This window comes from Solenopsis invicta, chromosome 1 (genome assembly GCF_016802725.1).
Source record: "Solenopsis invicta isolate M01_SB chromosome 1, UNIL_Sinv_3.0, whole genome shotgun sequence".
NCBI classification, from domain to species: Eukaryota; Metazoa; Arthropoda; class Insecta; order Hymenoptera; family Formicidae; genus Solenopsis; species Solenopsis invicta.
Window position 1 is genome coordinate 18,676,098 of NC_052664.1, and position 20,845 is coordinate 18,696,942.

The 20,845-nt window shown below is 32.2% G+C and overlaps 1 protein-coding gene across 2 annotated transcripts; it reads right to left on the bottom strand.

The window, feature by feature from the left end:
• Positions 1 to 754: 754 nt before the first annotated feature.
• On the bottom strand, positions 755 to 16,600 carry LOC105201171 (sodium/potassium-transporting ATPase subunit beta-2). Of its 2 annotated transcripts, none has more exons than XM_039449523.1 (5): positions 13,532 to 13,565; positions 6,542 to 6,802; positions 6,172 to 6,350; positions 5,483 to 5,756; positions 755 to 5,195 (listed from the first exon to the last, which is right to left on the bottom strand). In XM_039449523.1, the coding sequence occupies exons 1-5, from the start codon at positions 13,548 to 13,550 to the stop codon at positions 5,092 to 5,094; spliced, it is 837 nt and encodes a 278-aa protein (XP_039305457.1). In that variant the 5' UTR covers positions 13,551 to 13,565; the 3' UTR covers positions 755 to 5,091. The 2 variants fall into 2 exon arrangements, with proteins under 2 accessions (XP_039305457.1, XP_011167391.1); XM_011169089.3 differs by lacking the exon at positions 13,532 to 13,565 and adding an exon at positions 16,367 to 16,600 and having other exon boundaries at positions 760 to 5,195.
• Between the last annotated feature and the right edge of the window lie 4,245 nt (positions 16,601 to 20,845).

Consider the following 20,845-nt stretch of genomic DNA (forward strand, 5'->3'; position numbering starts at 1 on the left):
TTGCAAGTACATTATGTAATGTGCATTATATAATATTTATATATAATTACATATACAATTTTATATATTATTATATATGTACAATTATATATGAATAATTTTTTCTCACTTTTTATAAAAAAGAAAACAATGAGAAATTGGTCCTTTCAATTATTTTTCAATTCTTATTATTTTTTTCTATATATACAAAACAAAAATTATACAAGAAATAGAAAACACGTACATTTTATATATGTATATATTTATATTTGGTTATATGTAAACTCTTTTTACCGAGTAGTTTGACATTTTGTTGTCTCTTTATTCTTTTTCTTTCATCTTCTTTTTCTTCTACCCCTTTATTTTTTTTTTACCGTGTAATAACGTTTTTCAAATTTTAGAATGCCCATGGATGATTATTCAAGAATCTGTGCATCTACGAATCTTTGAATGCAAGAATCCGTCTTTCAAGAGTCTATTCAAAAGTTTTCAAATTTTTCCTAAACTTTATAATTCGAGATTATGTAAATCTAAAAAAAAAATTAAATTATAATAGTAATGTTTTACAAATTGCAATAGCTTCTCTTTTACAAACTTCTTATTTCAGACTACCTTGAAACCACTTTTGCGCATGAGCGAGATGAGCGGGACATTAATCCCGCGTGTGTGTGTGATGCGCGTGCGCAAGATTATAACTTGAGGTTAAAGATTCGTGCAGCATTCGGGCGCGTCGCTTGAAAAATAGGAGAGAAAAGGGAACGAAATATAATATTAAGAAAATAGGCGTCTCCATTTTATTTATTATTCCCTATTACTGCCAACCGATTATAGATTATAATTAGACCACGGATGTGTTTGTTCTGGTTGTCGATGTTGACAGCCGCTATCCGGCGATCACGCAGGCATTATGCTCGTAAAAAGAAAACTTGAGAGCGTGAAGGGGAGAAACAAAATGTCATCTGGCACAGCGGCTCTCGGGTTAAAGATCGAGCGAACCCGCGATCTAATTACAATTTCCTCTAAAGCTTTAGTTTCACCAAACTTTAGGCACGCGATACGCAGGAATTAATAGATTGTGTTACAATAATTACTATAATTACTGTAGTAACATCTCTCTTGCATAGTCCGGAAAATGTCGTGTAATAGACAACTTTAAGACGTTATAAACGAGACGTATGTACCTTTCAGAAAGTCGCAAGACATTCGATCGACGTATCTAAAAACGCCTTTTTGAAAAAATCTTAAAGATGTCTACGAGAGGACGTCTTACAGACATCTTTTTAGATGCTTGCATTAATTCGAATAATGTTTTAGGAAATCTATATCTCAAGATGCACGGTTGATTTAATTCTGATTTAACAAACAGGCGCTTAACGACTATCGTGAATGTATCAATCGAAAACTTATGAATAATAATAATAATAATAATAGGTTCAAGGAATTATATATGAAGAAATGATATTATAAATCTGCGAATATATAATATATATATATGTATATATAGATGGACCTGTGCACGTGTGGCTCGATGGGTCTGTGAATCTGTAGATCTACAGGATCTATGATCTATTTATCTCTCAAGCTTGTGATGCTATACACATTCGTAGAAGCTAGGGTCTATGATGCTAAATGTGTGTGATCAGTGAATCTATGGATTAACAGATTTACGGATTTTAAGATCTATATTTTTATATAACCGATACTTATCTACTGTAATACATATTATTCGCACAGTATAATTAACCTAATGAAACTACATAAAATACTTGTACATAAAATTTGATACATCGTTTCTTCCTCAGGTTTAAGTTCCGTCAGGAGATACTCGTATCGATAATCCAACACTCGTTTTTCTCGATTTATTTCGATCATTTAAATCTTCGGAATGTGTTTTCTTCTATCCAAATGTAATATCGTCTCAATGGAAAAAGAGGAAATACTAATTTCTTTTTCTTTTTTTCTTTTCAGCCACAGAACTTAACAATTTGCCGATACAGAATTGCATGAATTAATATTAAGTATTATATGATACAATATATAAATAATATGCATTCCATATCGCGCCGCATAGTTTTGACAGAACCAGTATAAATTTCCGTGTGCAATATAATGCTTTACGTTTGATCGCGACTAAACGTCTATTTGTGATATATCGACAGTTCGGTTTAAGATCAATGTTGCCTTTGACTTAAGTACATCCAGAAAACAATCGTTTAAATTGGAATTAAGTTGTTACGGAGGGCTACCACGATCAGTATTACTATTAATGCATCAACAATTTTAATGCTTTAGCTATCGATATATTATATATCATTAATATAACATATTTATAATATTAGTATACGCTCAATGTACATTTTTCGTACTATCACTATTAAAAATGTAGTAATTACTGATCGCGAGTGCTCTTTGAAAATTGTTCTCTTCAAGTGTAGCCTTTTCTCTTTTAAATTCCCTTCCAGTAAGTTTACAACGGTTTCCACGGAATCTTATTCAGTAAGTACTAAACGCATGAGAGTTCCTTTGTATTACAATGTATCTTGTCAATGCCAACCTGACAGTGTTGCAATACCTTTTTCTACATGCTTAACAACTAAAATATTTTTCAAATCGCAAATTAAATATCAATTAGCAAAATCAATAGATCCTTGGACTTACAGATTACTGTATTTGCAAATTTTTCGTATTCGTAAATTTTTTAAATTTGAATTCTTAGGTCCACGCACAGATCTTTAGACCTGTAGATTCTTGTTGATTCTTGCTGTTGATTTATAGATTCCTGAGTATATAGATTTTTGCCCTCATATATCCTCAGATAAGAAGATTCTTGGGCCCATAGAGTCTTAGATGTACAGATCGTTGATATCACATAAATCTTTGAATTCATAAATTCTTTAAGTTTATATATCATGATCTGCATTTCTATATTTCATGCATCTTAACGTATCTTTATTTTCATATATCTCTGTATCTTAACGCACGCACATAAACTCGGATCTACAGAGCCTTGGACTTTTTACGTCACGATGTCTAATTTAAATGAATGTATTCTTTATCGAATCTAAATTTTATCATTAAGCTGAGTTCAATAAATTTCTAAATATACAATCAATGAAATTAAAATGTCTTAAAGATTAAAAATTATTTTTAACTTAAAATTTTATATTCCTAGTACTTTTAGTAGTTTGTAATTTTTTTCTTTCAAAAACACTTTTTTAAACTATAGATCTTTGAACTTATCATGGTGTAATAAATAATAAATTAACAAGAACTCAACAAATACAACGATTATGACATATAGCAAACATGTAAATGGAATGTATTACTTTAAATCATCGTTACAATTCTCTTCGTTTTTATTGCATGTCATTTGTAAATTAAAAAATATTCTCTTATAATCGGAGACATTAAAAGAACTCACGAGTCCAAATCTGTAAATCCGAGGCATTTATGAGCTCAAAAATCAGTAGATTCAACAATCTGCGAATCCGAGTGTCTCCGCATGCAAGAATCCATAGATTCCAGTTTTTTAATCGTATGAAAAATGCATTATATAGAATCATAGATCATCATACACATTCAACATATTATTGGGTGGCAATAACTATCGATCGCCTCTTTAATATCCGTATCTTTGCTTATACTCTTTCATCATACTCCATAGCAGATTTCAATATAATAACACTTAATTTTAACTCTCAATTGAAAATATCCAGAACAAAGGAATACAAGTAACAATTGTCAATCAGAAGACAACAATACAAATATCATTCGATAATTTTTATAACCATATACACAGAATTCCACGTTGCGATGTAACTTCATCATGTCGCAAGCATAACATGTCGAGACGACTTTAATAACGCCTTTCTTATTAAAAACCTGACGACCTAAACACTTTAGTACATTCTGAAATTCGGTAAGATATTTCAAAAATAAAAATTTGTAACAATTTTTTCCATTTTTATAAAGATTTTAACTTACCAATAGTTTTAAAAAAATTTTGGACATAACAACCTCCACATAACTTGTAACTTTATTCAACATTTCGATTTGTATCGATGACGGTTTCTTGCGTGGTTTATATTTTCTTTTGAAACACTATTAACATCACTCAAAGTTTTAAATAACGTTACAAGCTGATTACTTGATAGCGATCGATAATCCAACCGAACCTAACGCGTACTTGTATTCCTTTGTGCCTGTTGTCTTTTATTAAAATTCACCGAGTACCACTTCTCTTACCAATGCCCAAAAATTTCAACATACCGACATGCCAAGATGTATCGTAACGCGATGGGCAAAACACACTAATATAATACATCTACATGGCTGAACTAAGATCATCGATCATCCGCGCTGCCATGACAACTCATCGGCCGAGCTTATCTTCGTGAAAAAAAATACGTGTGACAAAAAGCTCAAGAGATCTAACTGGAACGGTCGGTGGGCTCTTAACTAAGGGAGAACCTCTCTCTCTCTCTCTCTCTCTCTCGCTCTCTCTCTCTTCTCTCTCTCTCTCTCTTTCGCGCGCGAATTAAGTTTTGCGAACGATCGACTAGCCGTCGATGGTCGAGATCACTCCCCGTGACACAACCCTGGCAGAAATAAGAGAAGATACCGTCCGGTTTTTGTGCGGGATTGTTCATTTCACCTTTCTTCCTTCCCGTTTGGTTTTGTGCATCTCGATTATAGTTGACTGCTCCGTTGAGTTCATTTTTTTCGTTTATGCTGCTTTTCCCTTTTATGTATTTTTTTCTCTTCTTAATTTTTCTATCTCTCTTCCATCTTTCTTTCTCTTTCGTCTTCTTTTTTTCTTTCTGTCCCTTCTCTTGGCGATTGACATGATAGATGGATAACGCTGTTATAATCGTTGTAAGTACGACGAAGACGATGAGCTGATGAAATGATGACAATGAGAAGAAGTAAGGCTAATCCGGAGCGGTATCATCGGGCAGAGAGAAAACCGGATGGTACAGGGTGTGATCGCGGTCGGCCAACGAGGCAGATTAAAAAAGAAATATCTTCTTTCTGTTCTATTCTCTTGCGGCTTCCTACTTGGACGCGGTTAGTAGCGATGATGATCTGGCGATTGACCGAAACGGCCGGGACTTAGTCCACCATCAATTCGAAGTGCACCGAGCCACGTCTCTCAAATCTGTCGTGGATGATGTTGTGCGCCCATGCTTTGCACTCGATATTGATGAGCACGCCGTCTGCAACAAAATAGATAAACGTTAATTATCTCATTCTTATATATTAATGGTTAATGATTTGTCGGATCTGTAAATTTCCTTGGATTAACTTTGAATTGACAGGCATTTTGAAATGTTCGTTTTATAAACACTCTAATAAGCAAAATTTCTCAGAATCTTAGATATTTAGATTAATCCTTAAATTCGTGGATGTTTAAGGATAAAATAGTTATTACGCTAATAAAAAGTTATTTTATAATTCGAATTTTGTTAATATATTGAAGACAAAATAAAAAGTGTATTCATACATTTGGGCTTTTCAAAGAACACAGCTACAAGAGGACTTAGGTAGCCTTGGGCGTTCTTGAATGGGAAGTAGTAGCCAGGAAAACCACGGCGTGGTAGATACTGAATCGCACCCATGTTCTCCACATCGGCAGGGTTTTCACCAGCACAGGACACCCATACGGTGTCCAGTCTGTTCGATTTTTCTTCTTGTCTGATATGCTCCTTAAGATCCGCTGGCATCAAAGCCGGCAAATTTTTGGTATCGTTATAAAATTTCGGTTCCCATCCAAAAATCTATAATGAATTTAGGGTATAATTTTATTAAATCAATATCTTTCTAAAGAATAATGTGCCGTATCCCATCGTTTTGATGAAATATTGAAACTAGAAATAGTAAATCTTTAAAAAATAATAAAAGATAATCTTCTAAATTTTTAAAAATTTATTTTTTAGCATAGAATATTGGAAAAATGCAAAACTGTAAGATAAACTAATAAGAAAATTTGTAATTAAACAAATTGATTATTTAAAAACATTTTTAATTGTGCATTTTATTCACTAATAGAACTATAAAAGAGAAAATACTTATTAAAAATTAAAATCTAACAATTTATTATTCATTTTTTTTCCTGATAAACACAATCTCGATTTTAAAAAATACCATAAGTTTTATAAAAGTTTAGTGCACCACAAAAGAGTGTATATGAACCTTATTCAATTTCAAGAAGATGCAAGGTGCGGATCTGCTGAAGCCATATTTGTTGTCCTTCGTGCATTGTCCCCAAGTATTCAAGTTTACATCACAGACTTTGCCTGGTGGTGCTGGCCTACCATAGTCGCAGATCACTCTCTCGTAATTGTTCGTACCGCTCGGCGGCTTTTGATAGTCTGCATTGTACAGAAAATACGTTTTGAAAATGTGTTTCGTACAAATTAACTAAAAAATATTTGATTTAATATGCAGTTAGCAAAGTGTTTCTTCAAAATAAGTGCTCTTTTAGGACAATTTAGGGTATTTACTCACAATCAGTATTTGTTTTTATATCGACGAATGTGCTTTATTCAAACATTTCTCTTACCTTCCAAGAATCTATCCAACTCCCTGGTCCAGTGAAGATAATTACCCTCGTCGCTGGCTTTGTACCAAATCAAAGTACTTTCGACGTTGCTTTCAGGAGGCATAGGCCTAAAACCGAGACCCGGATTGCTGCCAATCAGCGAATTATCTAGCTGCCACTTCGGCGCGTTCGGATCCAACGTCTGATAGAACACAGCGAGCATCGCACCGAAGAAGCCGGACAGGACGGCATAGAAAATTACGTAGAACAGCAAAATTTTAGCTGAAAATAAATTTGCTTTTATAAGTCACGATATTATTAAATTTATAGTTTTATAACGCGAAAAGAGGAAACACTTTTTAATATTTGATATGAAAATAATACAGATATTTTTTTTAAATATATATTTAAAATGTCTCCTTTTTAATGATATTTTATATTTATTTTTTTATTTAGTTATTAATTATAAATAATCAAATTATCTACTATTACTATAAATTATCTACTAATTAACAAATAAAATGTATCTAGTAGCATAAAGACACTAAAATGTATAGATACTTTGGAACATTATATCGTAAATAAAAGCCATTTATTTTGCATATGAAGTTAAATAAGTACACACAATTTAATTTATGATCAAAAGAATACACAAGAATTATACATTAATTTATTGAACAATAAATTAGTCATTAAAAAATTAACCTTAGCAGTGCGTAATTTTTTGAACACAGCAAGTGCATATATTACAATGCGCGTCAAATAATATATGTTTTTTTATCTCTGATAAAAGCAAGGCGCTATTTGTTTCTAAAAATAGTATATGTAATAAAATGTCTATTGAAAATTAAAGCTACAGTTTTGCATAAAATACACTTTTCACTTAAAATATTTGTATTTTTATTTAAAATAAATGTAAATAATATTTTCGTAAATAATATATGTAATCGTACAGATAATATGTGACTTGTGTAAATAATATTTTTTGCCTCTACTTAAAAATTTAGCTACAAGTAACTAAGGCACTCGCGCTACCAAAGCTTTTATTTCTCTCTTGTGTATCATATAGAAAAAGTATCTCAAGGTTAATTCTATAAATCGATCGGAACTACTCGAAACACGAAAACTGTTTCGTTATGTAATCGTAAATCAAACTTACAATTTGTTGTAGCTCTTTTGAAACACGCGAGCTATTATTAAATGATTTATTGACAAAGTTTTTTTTTTAATATGGTTACTTGTGCTAAAATAATCTTTCGTACTTTTTCAAGTAACAAAAACAAAATTTTGAATTTATATAATGTAACGAAAATGACGATCATATATTTTGAGCGTATATTTCGAAAAGTTTTTTTCGATTCAAATATTGAAATATTTATAAAAATTTAAATGACATTGTTTAAAACAAAAATTAATAGTAAATAGTTAATAAATATAATTAATAACAAATTAAAATATACAAGATATTATCCGATTTAAAGAATTAAAAAATCGGCTAGTATAAAATATATTATTTTATGATCATAATCGCTATTGTTGCTAGTCGAAGGCTGAAGCACCGAGACAATTACGATCCGGCGTCTAATTGGCCTGAATTGGCATTGGGTAAGCGATGCCATACGTTTGTTACACAAATCATTGACGAACATATTGTTACGCACGCAAAGCGATATGTCATCCAAGAGATCGATCTCTTCGTGTTATAAACGTTCTCCAAACCAAAGATATCAATTTGCTTCTTATAATTATTGTGAATTTACTTTTTTAGAAATAAAAGAATTAATGTTTTAATATATTATTACTATTATTAATAATTTATATAGCTTTACGACTTTTTTTATATAAAAATGTTTCTTACGTATATGGAGAATTCTTATATATGTGGTTTTTAATTTTACAATTATAATCTATTATTATTTTAATTTATTAAATAAATGACATAGCTAGATTGTTCCTCGTCGTACTTCGTATAAATATTTTATATAAATAAAATTGTTAATAAAATACAGTTATATTTTTTATTTTACAATAAAATAATTAAGTACAAATTACCGAAAAATTATAGAAAGAAAAGCAGATTTTCTTTTTAAATGGAAACTTTCCGTTTGATTCTATCAATAATTATCTCTCTGCGAGCGATAACATGATGCAAACTCATTCGCTTAATCGTATAAAGCCTGCGTTGGACCATAATGCGTTCACGCAGTAATTAAATGTCACGGATAATTACAAATCAACTACAAACGTATGTTTGGGGGCGTTCATGACATTCCATTTCTCTCGTTTATATAAAAAATTGATTATATTGATAAATGTAATACTAAAATATTATTATTTTGTAACAGAAAATGTAATAACTAACGATTTTAGAAAAGTAGAATTACTTTATTTCTTGTAAGAGATTTTGTGAGTTATCCCTTGTAACATAATTATTTCAGAGAGACACGTATAAATATTTGATAATAATAATATATAGAAGAAAAAACCTAGTATTTTACAATTCAGTTCATTACAGTTGACAAGAGATAAATTTGGATATCGATGACAAGACCACGCAGCAAACAAAATTACATTGAAATGGAATCCATTTAATTCCAAAAATACTATAATGGGAACATGAATCTATCCAAAATCAAAATGATGAATAGCTCATTTCGTATTTCAACTCGTTTAAATCCAAAAATAATATAATAAGGCCATGAATCCATCCGAATTTAAAATGATGAATAACGCATTTCGTATTTTAATCCATTTGAGTCCATTTGAATTCAGAAATACTCCGGGACTCTAAAATGCGAAGTTGGATAAATTAAAATAAATCGCATTTTTAATTCATTTGAATTTATTTTCGTTTGCTGGGTGAATATCGCTGTCAGGACTTCCACCCAGCAAACAAAAATGAATTGAAATGGATAGAAATAAAATCATTTTGATATTTTCGAATTCGCGCTTGAGTTGTTTCAAATCCATTTGATTCCAAAAATAATATGGATATGAATGCAACTGAATTCAACATAATGAATAACTCGTATTTCGTATTTCAATTTATTTGAATTCAAAAATGATATAATGGGAACATGAATCCATTCGAATTCAAAATGATGAATAGCGCAATTCGTATTTCAATCCACTTGAATTTATTTGAATTCAAAAATACTCCGCGACTCTAAAGCGCGAACTCGAATAAATTAAAATAAATTGTAATTTTCAATTTATTTGAATTTATTTTCGTTTGCTGCGTAAAAAGCGAGAAAGCGATTCGTTTAAACTTTTTAATTTCAACATTAAGACCATAAAAATAATAAGGATATAAGTAATTAGCTCCTCTATATCAATAACTCGCTCCTGATGTCAGTGGCTGCACGTTCACGAAGTCGCTACGGTAACGTAACATTTCCATGGCTTTTTCCGAGATATCGATCGAATGCACGATACCGAATATAACGACGCGTGCCGACAGTTTCTTTCGTCAAATAGGCCATTGGTATTCTGGTGCGATATTGTAAAGCAGGCAGTGCCTGACTGCTAATTATCTCAGCTGATTTGCAATATGCCGCGGGACAGCTGCGAATCACGTCACATTCTGAAAGCTTTCTTTCGTGCTTGTGCCAAAAGATCTGCCAAAGGATCGAATTGAAATGTAGAACATTCGGCTAGAAAAATCGTCTGCGTTAGTAGCGCGCAGACGCTAACACTATCCAGTATAGAAATCAGACCATACCATTTCTGTGAGATGGTAACGGAGACGGCTCGTATTGATTTTGGCGGAAGTCGATCGACCTCAACAGAAGAGCGAAAGGGCATAGATAAAAAGCGAGCGGGGAAAAAGGAGAGAAAAAAAATAGATAAAAGAGGACAGGAAAGTAGTGCAATAAGTATAGATAGGGTAGAGTTATGCGGAAAAGAATGATGATGAGAATTTGTATTTTATTATTCCAAATAAAAAAATAAATACGACATCAAAGGATTTGAGAAAGGAGATCTAAAATCACGACGTATATTTTCGATCGCACTATAAAATAACCGTCAGTTATTTAAAAAGCCATTCTATTGAAAACTCATGACTCTCTCTTTCTCTTTTACACACACACACACACCCGTATATTTCCTCCTGCTCTTATCTCAAGCGGTAGAATGTAAAAATAGAACAGCGGAAGTCTCCAGCGAGGTCGCACCCCTCCAATGGATGAAGAAAACCGCAAACTTTGATGTTGGATTCTGAGGAACTTCAAACTAAAGCGGCAGATAATAGCAATGATAAACTTTTTCTATGACTCTTTTTATGGTTCCCTTTTTACAAAAAAAAAGTTTTATACATCAACTTTTACATGCGTTGCAATAAATAAATAATTATAAGAATTATAAAATAAATATATATATAATGTGAAGAATAAAGAAATAAAAGAAAAATATATAATAGTTAGAAACAAAATAAAAATTAAAAACCATTCTTGGCCCCATTAAACAAAAATGCATTTCGGATATAAATCGTAAATTAATGACATTATTAAATTATTTATATACGCGCGTAAAAGTTATAATAATGTTACGCGCCGGTACTGCCGGAGCATGACAATAATTTATTTAAACATTTATATTAGAGTTAAAATTTAGCCTTTTAATTTATTTGAAAAGACAAGATGCATATTTTTGAGAAATAAAACAAAATATTTTATTAACAATTAGAAACAATTTTGTTTCGAAAATATGGTTATATAAAAAATCAATTAAAAATTAAAATTATTATTGCGTATACAAAACTTTACTCTAACAGTAAGAGGCAAAAACTTGCTCTAAACGCTTATCAAAACAGGATATGCGTAACAATAAGTATAGACTAAGAAGTATCTACGCTAAATCAGCACTGTGTTCATGGACTTTACGTTTATCAAGATATTTGCTGTCTATGTAAACGGATGGATATTCAGTTTGTATTGTAACCAATAATTCAATACGGAAAAAAATTTAGTGTATCCAAACATTTTACTGTAATAAAAATTTAGTTAAATACAGATCAGAAAATAACTTTATGTTAAACCATCAAAATAATTATGTAAGACGTTTAAGTATGATGATACTGCTGCAAAAAGTTTTCACATTCTAGCAATCAGCTTAAACGTCCAATGGAAATTTTTTAATGGCTTAAGACAATTATTTTCAGACTTGTATTTCAGCAAAATTATCCTTTCCGCGTAATATTAATACATTGGAATGTATAATATAGTAAAGAAAATTTCAATATAAAACAAAATGTACTAGCTTATATAAGTTTTATTTAAACAAAAAAAAATATCAAGAGATTTTTATGTTCGAGCATCATTCTGTTTGCCTCGCTTTGGTTTCTTTACTTAGCTTTAGTTTCGTTACGTAAGCATACATCTACTCTAAGTAAATTGCCAATACGTATTCAATGTTGGTAATTATAACGTGATTAATTAAAAAATATAATCTTTGTCCTATTATTTCTTCAAACAATTCGTCTCTCCTAAAATTTATTAATTTTTAATTACCAAGTGGTGCATAATTTCTAAAATTTAATTTAAATAATCGATCGTAACTATGTAAGTAAAAACTAAATAAATTATTCAAAGTAGTTACCTAATCAATTACTTTTTACTATCCAAAAAGCGTATTCTTTATTTTTGCCTTTTTTCTGATTCGATGTATATTCCACGGTAGCATCAAAGTGACCATGTATGCGAAACCTTATGCCGCGTATAACACTTCCGATGAAAGAAACTATGTCTTACGTAACTAGTCCATCGTTGGATAAATTTTTGCCTCTATAAATAAACGTTTTGTACGATAGCATAGACATAGTGACTAACTCCATTTAAAGTTGTAAATTAACTCGTGCTCTTCTTATGAACCAATAGACATGTAGCGTAAATTATGTAACAACAATTCTATATATGTAAATTCGTACACTGCAAAAAAGTCTTGTTGAGTGGAAATCTGGTATATTTAATCAATATATCTGTTCTAAAACGGATAAATTAAAAATCTTATAGAAAATGCCGAATGATAGTGAAATCAAAGAAATATTCTAGTTAAAAAATCTCGAGTTATGTTATAATAATCAAAAATTCTGCTTGATTTTTCCAAACACACTTAAGCATGTCTTATTGATATAATCAAATCAAACTTTTCTCAGCATACGTATTTTTCATGCATACATAAACTGAATTGTTTTTAAAAGATAAAATCACAGTCTCAACGAGCTAAACTCTCAAACAACTCGTGAAAAATAAAAATCTTTCATGTCAATTATCACATCGATTATCATCGATTACTGAGTAAAAATAGCCGATTGTAGTAAATCTCGTTATTGCTTGAAAATTGTTACTCATACAATATTTCCTAAACTTATTAAAATATTTATTCTAAACTCTCCTACTTTTAGATATTTCAACATTATTATAAGATAGATCTAATATTTATCAAATGCAAATTTACACTAATAAATAATTCAGCAAAACTTTCTATTTAAATTACAATAAAAAAATTTTTGTTTTGTTTTTTTGTTTCGTTTAAATTACAATAATAAAATATATGATAATTAATACATATACCATACAGCTCACAAATTCAAAATTTTTTATTGTTTTATATATTATTGTTTGTGCATATAAAAAAATTCTCATAATTTTAAACGCTGAGAATACCGCAATAAAACTTTCACATCTGGAAAATGTCTCAGTGACTACCATCTTTTATGAATTATTACGTAATGACGCTTCGTCATGTGTAACCTTTGACCATGCGTATGTTTCAAAACCTTTGTATCTTACAAAGCTAATGTTAGTTTAAAAATATCATGTCGCTAATTTTTTGCATAAAGATGAAATACGCGGTAAAAAGACATATTAAAGCTATACTTGATGCTATATTGATCGAATAACCATTGTTCTAGTACACATTTCTCTAATTTCTGATATATTACCGGATAATTCGTTTAATCCCCCTAAATTTACATTAAAATTATATATAATTATAATTTACTTAACTTACCAAAAAGTAGACAATCCATTGGTTACAATAGGGATCGATTTTTATCATTGACAAAGTGTTACGTAGGTATTAAATCATTGATATACCGATTACAATGCGTTAAATTGTGCAAAATATCGGATATTAAAATACCATCGGATTAACCAACAGCAAAATTTTATAAACTATGTTATATGGCAGTGTCACGTATTCTAATCGATATATGTAACAGTGGATACACAAATCACTGTATTCGCGTTCTAAAATAGTCTTGTAAAGCACAACTTTCGAATGACTTATGCCTTTTTAAAGACATGCGTGTTGCCCGAGATTAATTCTCTCTCTCCAACTTTGTACTGGTCATTAATCTTGATACGGGTCAGACGAAATGTAATGGAAGTAATCTGATCGGCTCGAAGAGAGCAAAAATAAAAAAAAAAATTTACGTAAACAGTGTTAATTATTCGCGCGGGAATTTTAACGAATGTAATTTAACAATCTTGCAAATATTCGGTTTTAACAGATTTAAGCTGCTGAATAGATTTGAGATTATAAAGATGTTGGAGCGCTTTTTCGTCATTCTACCTTTGTCCTTCATTAGACACTAAACAATGGATAAAATGATAAAAATAAAATTGCACTAGCATCTTTATGCTGTGACAAAAAGATTGTTAACCTGACTAAATTTTTCAACTTGTTTAAGTATCTTTAGTTCAAGTATGTTTGTGTTTAAGTTAAGTATATATTTAAGTTAAATATATAAATACTTAAACTGAAGTTCAAGTATTTTATGTATTTGAGTGAAGTACTCTTTAAATCTCATAAAATGAAAAATTATTCGAAAAATTTCACAAGCTCAATTTTCACTAGCAGTGAATTTTCGCTCTTCGATAAGAATGAATATTTACTTTTATTACACCGAAAAAAGTTGTTAAATTGACTAAATTTTTCAACTTGATTAAATTTCAGAAGGTTCAAATATTTATGTATTAAACCCAAATATACAAAACATTTAAAATTCAATTTAGATATTTATATATTTAATTTAAATACATAAATACTTAAATTGAAAAACTTTAATCAAATTAAAAAATTTAGTTCAAGTTAACAACTTTTTTCTCAGTGTATAGTGACAAATCACTCGAAAAATTACACAGACTCGATTTTCAGATTTTTCGAGTGACGTTTCACGAGATTTAGAAAGCACAAAAATACTTGAACTAAAGAAATTTAATTAAGTTGAAAAATTTAGTCAATTTAACAACTTTTTTTCTTGGTGCACAAACGCATTCTGAGTACGAACTTACGAACAAATTACTTTAAATGTATACTCTTCAAATCTCGTAGAGTGAAACATCATTTTAAAAGAGTGAAAATTGAACTTGTAGAACAATTTTTCGAGCAATTTGTCACTCTAATAAAAGTAAAAAATCATTCTTTTAAAGTAAAAATTAAACTTTCCTGAAAAGATTTTACAAAATTTTATAGAAATTTAAGAAATGCTATAAAAATCTACAAAAAATGCTAGAATTCTTTTTTGTTAATTTCGATAATTAAATACATATTTCTATAAAAAAAAAATAATAATTTCTATTTGTAGTAAAACTTATTCATAAAAATTTAGAAAGAACAGAATGGACTCGCAACTTTTATAAATAAAGGTTTAAATTAAGCGACAAATACGAGTTAAGAGCAGTAATTGGTGCAAAGAATAAAATAATTTTCAGGATATTTTGCAATTACAGTGGCAATATATTAAAGACATTTCGGCTTTACCTTCGAGCCTATCTTCAGCGATAATTCTTACGATTACATATATTAGTACTCCGCCAATCTCATAGAAATTTTTTCCAAGATAAGTTGCTTAGAATGTAATTCGCGCTGCAGTTTGACGTAGTTACGCCAAAAATTCGTAGAAATCGCACTACAAAATTACAAAAATTTAGAAAAATATTCCAATTCTAGTATTTTTATGTAGATTTTTGTAGCATTTTTTTCTTAAATTTGCATAAAATTTCTTTCGCCAAGGTTCGACAATTTTTTGAGTGGTTTTTCACTTTACGAAAATTTAGAGAGTAAAATAAGGTCAATGTACACTCTTGGGAAAAGCTCCGAAAATTTTAGCGTTGGGCTCGCAAAGGGCGTTGAGATAATGTTAACAATTTCGTTTTTGTGTATACACATTCCGTAATTTGGGTCACAAGAGTAACTGCCAGGATGTAGGCTATGACGTTCGCGCTTAACTCGCTGCTCGTCGCGCAAAACGATACGGACGAAATGATGCGAATATATAAATGTAAATATAGAAACGATTTGAATAATGTAACGTGTTTTTTTTCTATTTAGAGGCAATATACTATCCAACCTACGTGCACACGCACGCGAACCACTAGTTGGATTACCTTCGGTATCTAAGGATATTCTCTTCGACGATCGACTCGTCGAGGCACTACTACAACCAACGCTGCAACGTATAAACCAAGAGTGCAAAGGATTATACTCCTCTACGACCTAATTGCGATCTCCGCAAATAACGCATTACTATCGTATCTATGTCTACAACTTTGTTACGTCGAGTTTTACATTATTTTACACTACAAGTGATCTCAAGGCGATCACTTGGGCATATCGATTCTCGCATTTTTCATAAAAAAAAAAACTCTGATAATATTAATTGGAGTCAGCAGTTCATCTCCCGGAAAATAATATCTTGCGCACAGGGGGGGCGGGTCGAGAACGCAAGGACTCAACGGGAGAGGCTGATAGCAGAAACTCGAATGTGGAATAGCGTGCCAGAGAAAGAGAGAAAGAGAGAAAGAGAGAGAAAGAGAGAAAAAATAAGGGAGGACGACTCACCCCAACTGGCGCCGGTGCGCCCCAGGAACTGTCCCGTCTCGGAGTTCCAGACGAAGACGCGGAAGCCCTCCCATCTCCCGAGCTTCGGCGGCGGGGAGTAATACTGCTCGACTTTCTTGCCCTCCATCCCGCTCGCGCAACGACGACGACGACGACGGCGGCGACGACGATGGCGACTCCCGGTGACGACGGGGTGAGAAAAACCGAGCGCAAGAAGAAAGGGTGGAACTCCGAAGAAGAAGGTGTGAGAAGAGAAGTGCGCGCTGCCACCCGCGTGCTGATTCCTCTCACGGAGAAGAGGACTCTTTTCCTTCCTTCTTCGGCGGCGGAACGTTGGCGGCGGCCGCTCCGATCGAACAGCTCCGCGGGCGAGGGCGCAAAGGAAGGAGAGAACGGTCGATTCGTCGTGCCCCCGTCTGGAGGAGCCGCTGCTGTCGGGCGCTCTTGTCCGGCGAAGGGTTGAATATTGAGCGATCGAGGCTGGCCCGACCCCCGCGAGAGAGGTCTTCGATGCCTATCCTTCCACCACTCCGCCGCTTCTCGCCCCCTTCACCCCCTTCGCTCCCCTGAGCCGCGGCGCGGCGCGCGGCGCGCGGCGCACCCTCCGCGGCGCGGCGGCAATGCGCCGGCGTGACCCGCAGACGCGTCAATACGTGATTTCCTTACCACCCCTCTCCCTCTCCCTTGCGCTTCGCGATCACCCTCGTTACCCGCGACCACCCCTCTCTCTCTCTCTCTCTCTCTTTCTCCCTCTCGCCATCCCGTTTGAACCCCTCGTCGCACCCCGAGAGAGCGAAACCATGACCAGGTGGCTCCACCGACAACGGTACCAACGTAACGGCACGGCGGATCTTCTCGACTCCAACCAACCCCCTTCCCTCCCCTACCCCTCAACCCGCCCAATGGCTAGATTTCGGCGACCACCCCTCGCCGTTCGTTTCGTTTTAGGGATGCTTTCGATCGACCCCCGTCCCGCGAAAACGCCGACCCGCGCTCTCGGGGACGGATAGAGCTTATGCGACGCGATGCGCAGCCGGCTCGCGTATGCGTATTGGAGTCTCTCTCGCGAGGAGGAGAGAGACGAATTGGGAAGGGGGAGAGGATGACGATGCTATGAGAGGAAGTGGCGGAGAGGGTGATATCGAGACGTGCGAGCGCGAGGGGAGGAGTGCGGATTGTGGGTCACGTGGAGTGTCCGACTGCCGCCGTCGCCGCGCGATAGCTCTTCGGGTGGGAATAACGGCACGTTCTTTCCGCGGTCCTCAAACTGCAACGGGCATCGCGAACAGCGAAACGCTGTTGCGGCTGCCCCCCTTTCCTCCCTCCACGGATGGCGAACGTATAGTAACGATATCCCCCGACACGTACGATGACGTGGTACTTGATAAGCAATTTTTTTTTTCTTTCACGCCCGTGACGCGATACGTCTCGCGACAATCGCCAACTGGCATGAGTATTTAATCTTACTCATCATTGAGAGGATTTTCTGTCTTGTCGCGTTAACTTCCTTTAGATTGAGATTTAGATTAATTTTAACTGAAGGTAAATATTCTTCACAATTTTTTATCTTTTATTTATTATTGTTTGAATTTATCGTTTGATTTCCTTTTTTTTTTTTTATAAAAAAATAATTTATTAGCAATGAATCGATTTGACCTCTGCGTGGTTCATGGATGACCGTGATACCGGATCTCCCAGTGGACTGAAATTAAAAACTCAAACGTCATTGTAACCAGAACACTCGAGCGGCTATCGTCAGAACCAAAATTATCTTGATAACTTGCCTCTTTTTTATGTTTCTCTCGGGAAATTGAACTTTTTTTAAACAAATGCTGTTTACTTATGTAAACGTAATTATTCTTTTTTAAATAAAGTAAAACTTGTTTTTTTCCATGTCATATTAAAAACCATTAACTAATTATAATGTAGCTGTTAATTATAACAATTAGCATCGAGCAAGTGTTAATTAATATACAGCAAACAGATCGATTAGAAAAAAGATCAATGCTTTACAGGATTTTTCGTATTTATAATCCAATTGTTAAATTTTATAAATTTTTTAATGATACTGCTATATTTTTTCAAAAATACAGCAATGCAAAGAACTTTTTAAATCCAAAGAAAATTAAAAAGCATTAATGTTAAAAAGCACGGATTTTACTGAAATGCTTAAGCGTGAAACATGATCACTGAGATTATAGAGAGCTGTTTGGCAATAATAATTCAGATTCCAAGTTTATCAGTTTATCAAGAGCAGATTTTGTAAGCCACTCTTGTAAGTTTCATGAGTAGACAGATTCATGAGCACGCAACATCCACACATAAAAATTGTTATAATCTTTGAATTAAAAAAATCGCGTCGTTAAACTGTATAACGTATCTCCTCTAATTAGAAATTTCATTCATCAATCTGTCATCCATTTAATAGAGAAAATGACAATTTTGACAATCAGCTCAAAATAAAGAAGCAAATTTTTAATTTTATCAAATAAACCATCGCATTATGAATAACTGCAATTTTTACAGAGTGCATAACTGGAATTTTTACAAAGTTGCATTTGCACATAGTGCAATTAACCAATCAATGATAAAAAAAACTTTAATTATACATTGAAATAAATCTGATATCTAGTTTGTAATATTTTAAAATGATACATAAATGTCTGAAAGCTTTCTAAAATTTTTTAAATATATCCAATATAATTCATCAAAATTATGATTTTTGACGCATCTGTAATCAAGATTAGTATCCTAATATTCCATTGTACTTATTTCCTCTTACTTTCCGAAAGAAATCTCTATGTTGTAAAAAAAAACAAAACATTTTCTTAATTTTAAAATTTTCTTGGAAAATTCTACTTTCCTGTAAAACATTCTACTTCCATAAAATTAATTATTTTAGTATCTGACTTTATCAAAAATATAATCATGGAAATATAATCGATAAACAGTGGATAATGTAATATAATTAAATTGCATATAAACACATAATAAAATAATTAATTTTATGAAAGTAGGGTTCACTAGAAAAAACTAGAGTATTCCAAGAAAATCTTAAAACTTAATGGTTTATTTTTACAAGATTTTATCTTGCGATAATTTGTCTTTGTGAACACGAAATATGAGAAAACATTATTTAAAATATTTATTCACAATATTTACATGATATCACAATTCCAGAAACGTTTAATTAAGTGTTCCTAAGTTAAACTTGATGCTATAGCCATATTTTATGCTATTTAATTCTTTTCGGATTTAAAAAGCTCACTCTCTGCATTGTTATATTTTTGAAGAAATATAGCAGTATCGTTAGAAAATTTATTAAATTCATTAATTTTATAAACATAAAAAATCCTATAAATCGTTGATTTATTTTTTAATTTAATCGCAATTTATTAATAAAACTGTATGTGTATATCAGTTTTATACAATAGAGCAGCAAGATGATAATTATCAGATTCGTTGAACTGAGAGAACTCGTTAAATAAATATGACAATTTCGATCATATATTAATTCGTAGAAATGTTACCGTCTCGGATCACGTGCCGGTTAGTACTTAATAACGCTTCATCTTATTCTGTTAAAGCTGATACGCTTTAGCTAGCCAGCCAACATAATAAAATTGATATTATCAGTCTATTTAAAACATATTATGCTAATAAACATTTTATAAATCTTGCACTATTATCAAGATATTTATTGTAAAAAAATGTCAATCTTAGAATCAAATTTTGAATCTGATTCTTTCTACATTCTAAATAGACATTTTATGATTCGATCAAAGATTTACTTAATTAATTCGAAAGAGCACATTCTAGTAGAATAATTTAAAAAATAAGTAAAGAATAAATAAATCCCAACAAATAAGGATATAAAGCGATGTCTTAATGACGTCTGTAGCATGAATAAGACGTTATTGAAACGTTATTTGACGTCACCTTGTTTGCTGGGATACATTGTAATTGCAGTATAGAATAAGTAAATATGACAATTCCATCGACCAGACCTTCGCAACTGTTAATTTTTAAAAACATCACTGCTATAGAATTAGCCTCTGGTTACTCAATCTTACAACGTGATCTACTGAAACTGTAATGCGAGAATTTATACGTTAAATTATATTAATAATAAATTGATAACCATAAGTACTAATTGGCACGTTATTAAAATCTTAATATTTAGAATTCATAAATTTTTATTAAGTCAATTATCTGCCAGATGATTAAAATTGTCATGTTTGTTTATTTTGTAATGTACACACAATCATTATAATACTTACTTGTTATCACATTATAATAAATGTGATTGTTTTTGGATGAAAATTTGTGACTTTGTTTCCAGACTTCTTTAAGACTGATAAATGTTTATGCATAAAACTCCACTTTTTGCGTAATTCAAATCTTAAAGCATAAAAGTCAGTTTTATAATTTAAGAGAAATGATTTTAAAAAAGGATTTTTTTTACTGAGAAACAAATTA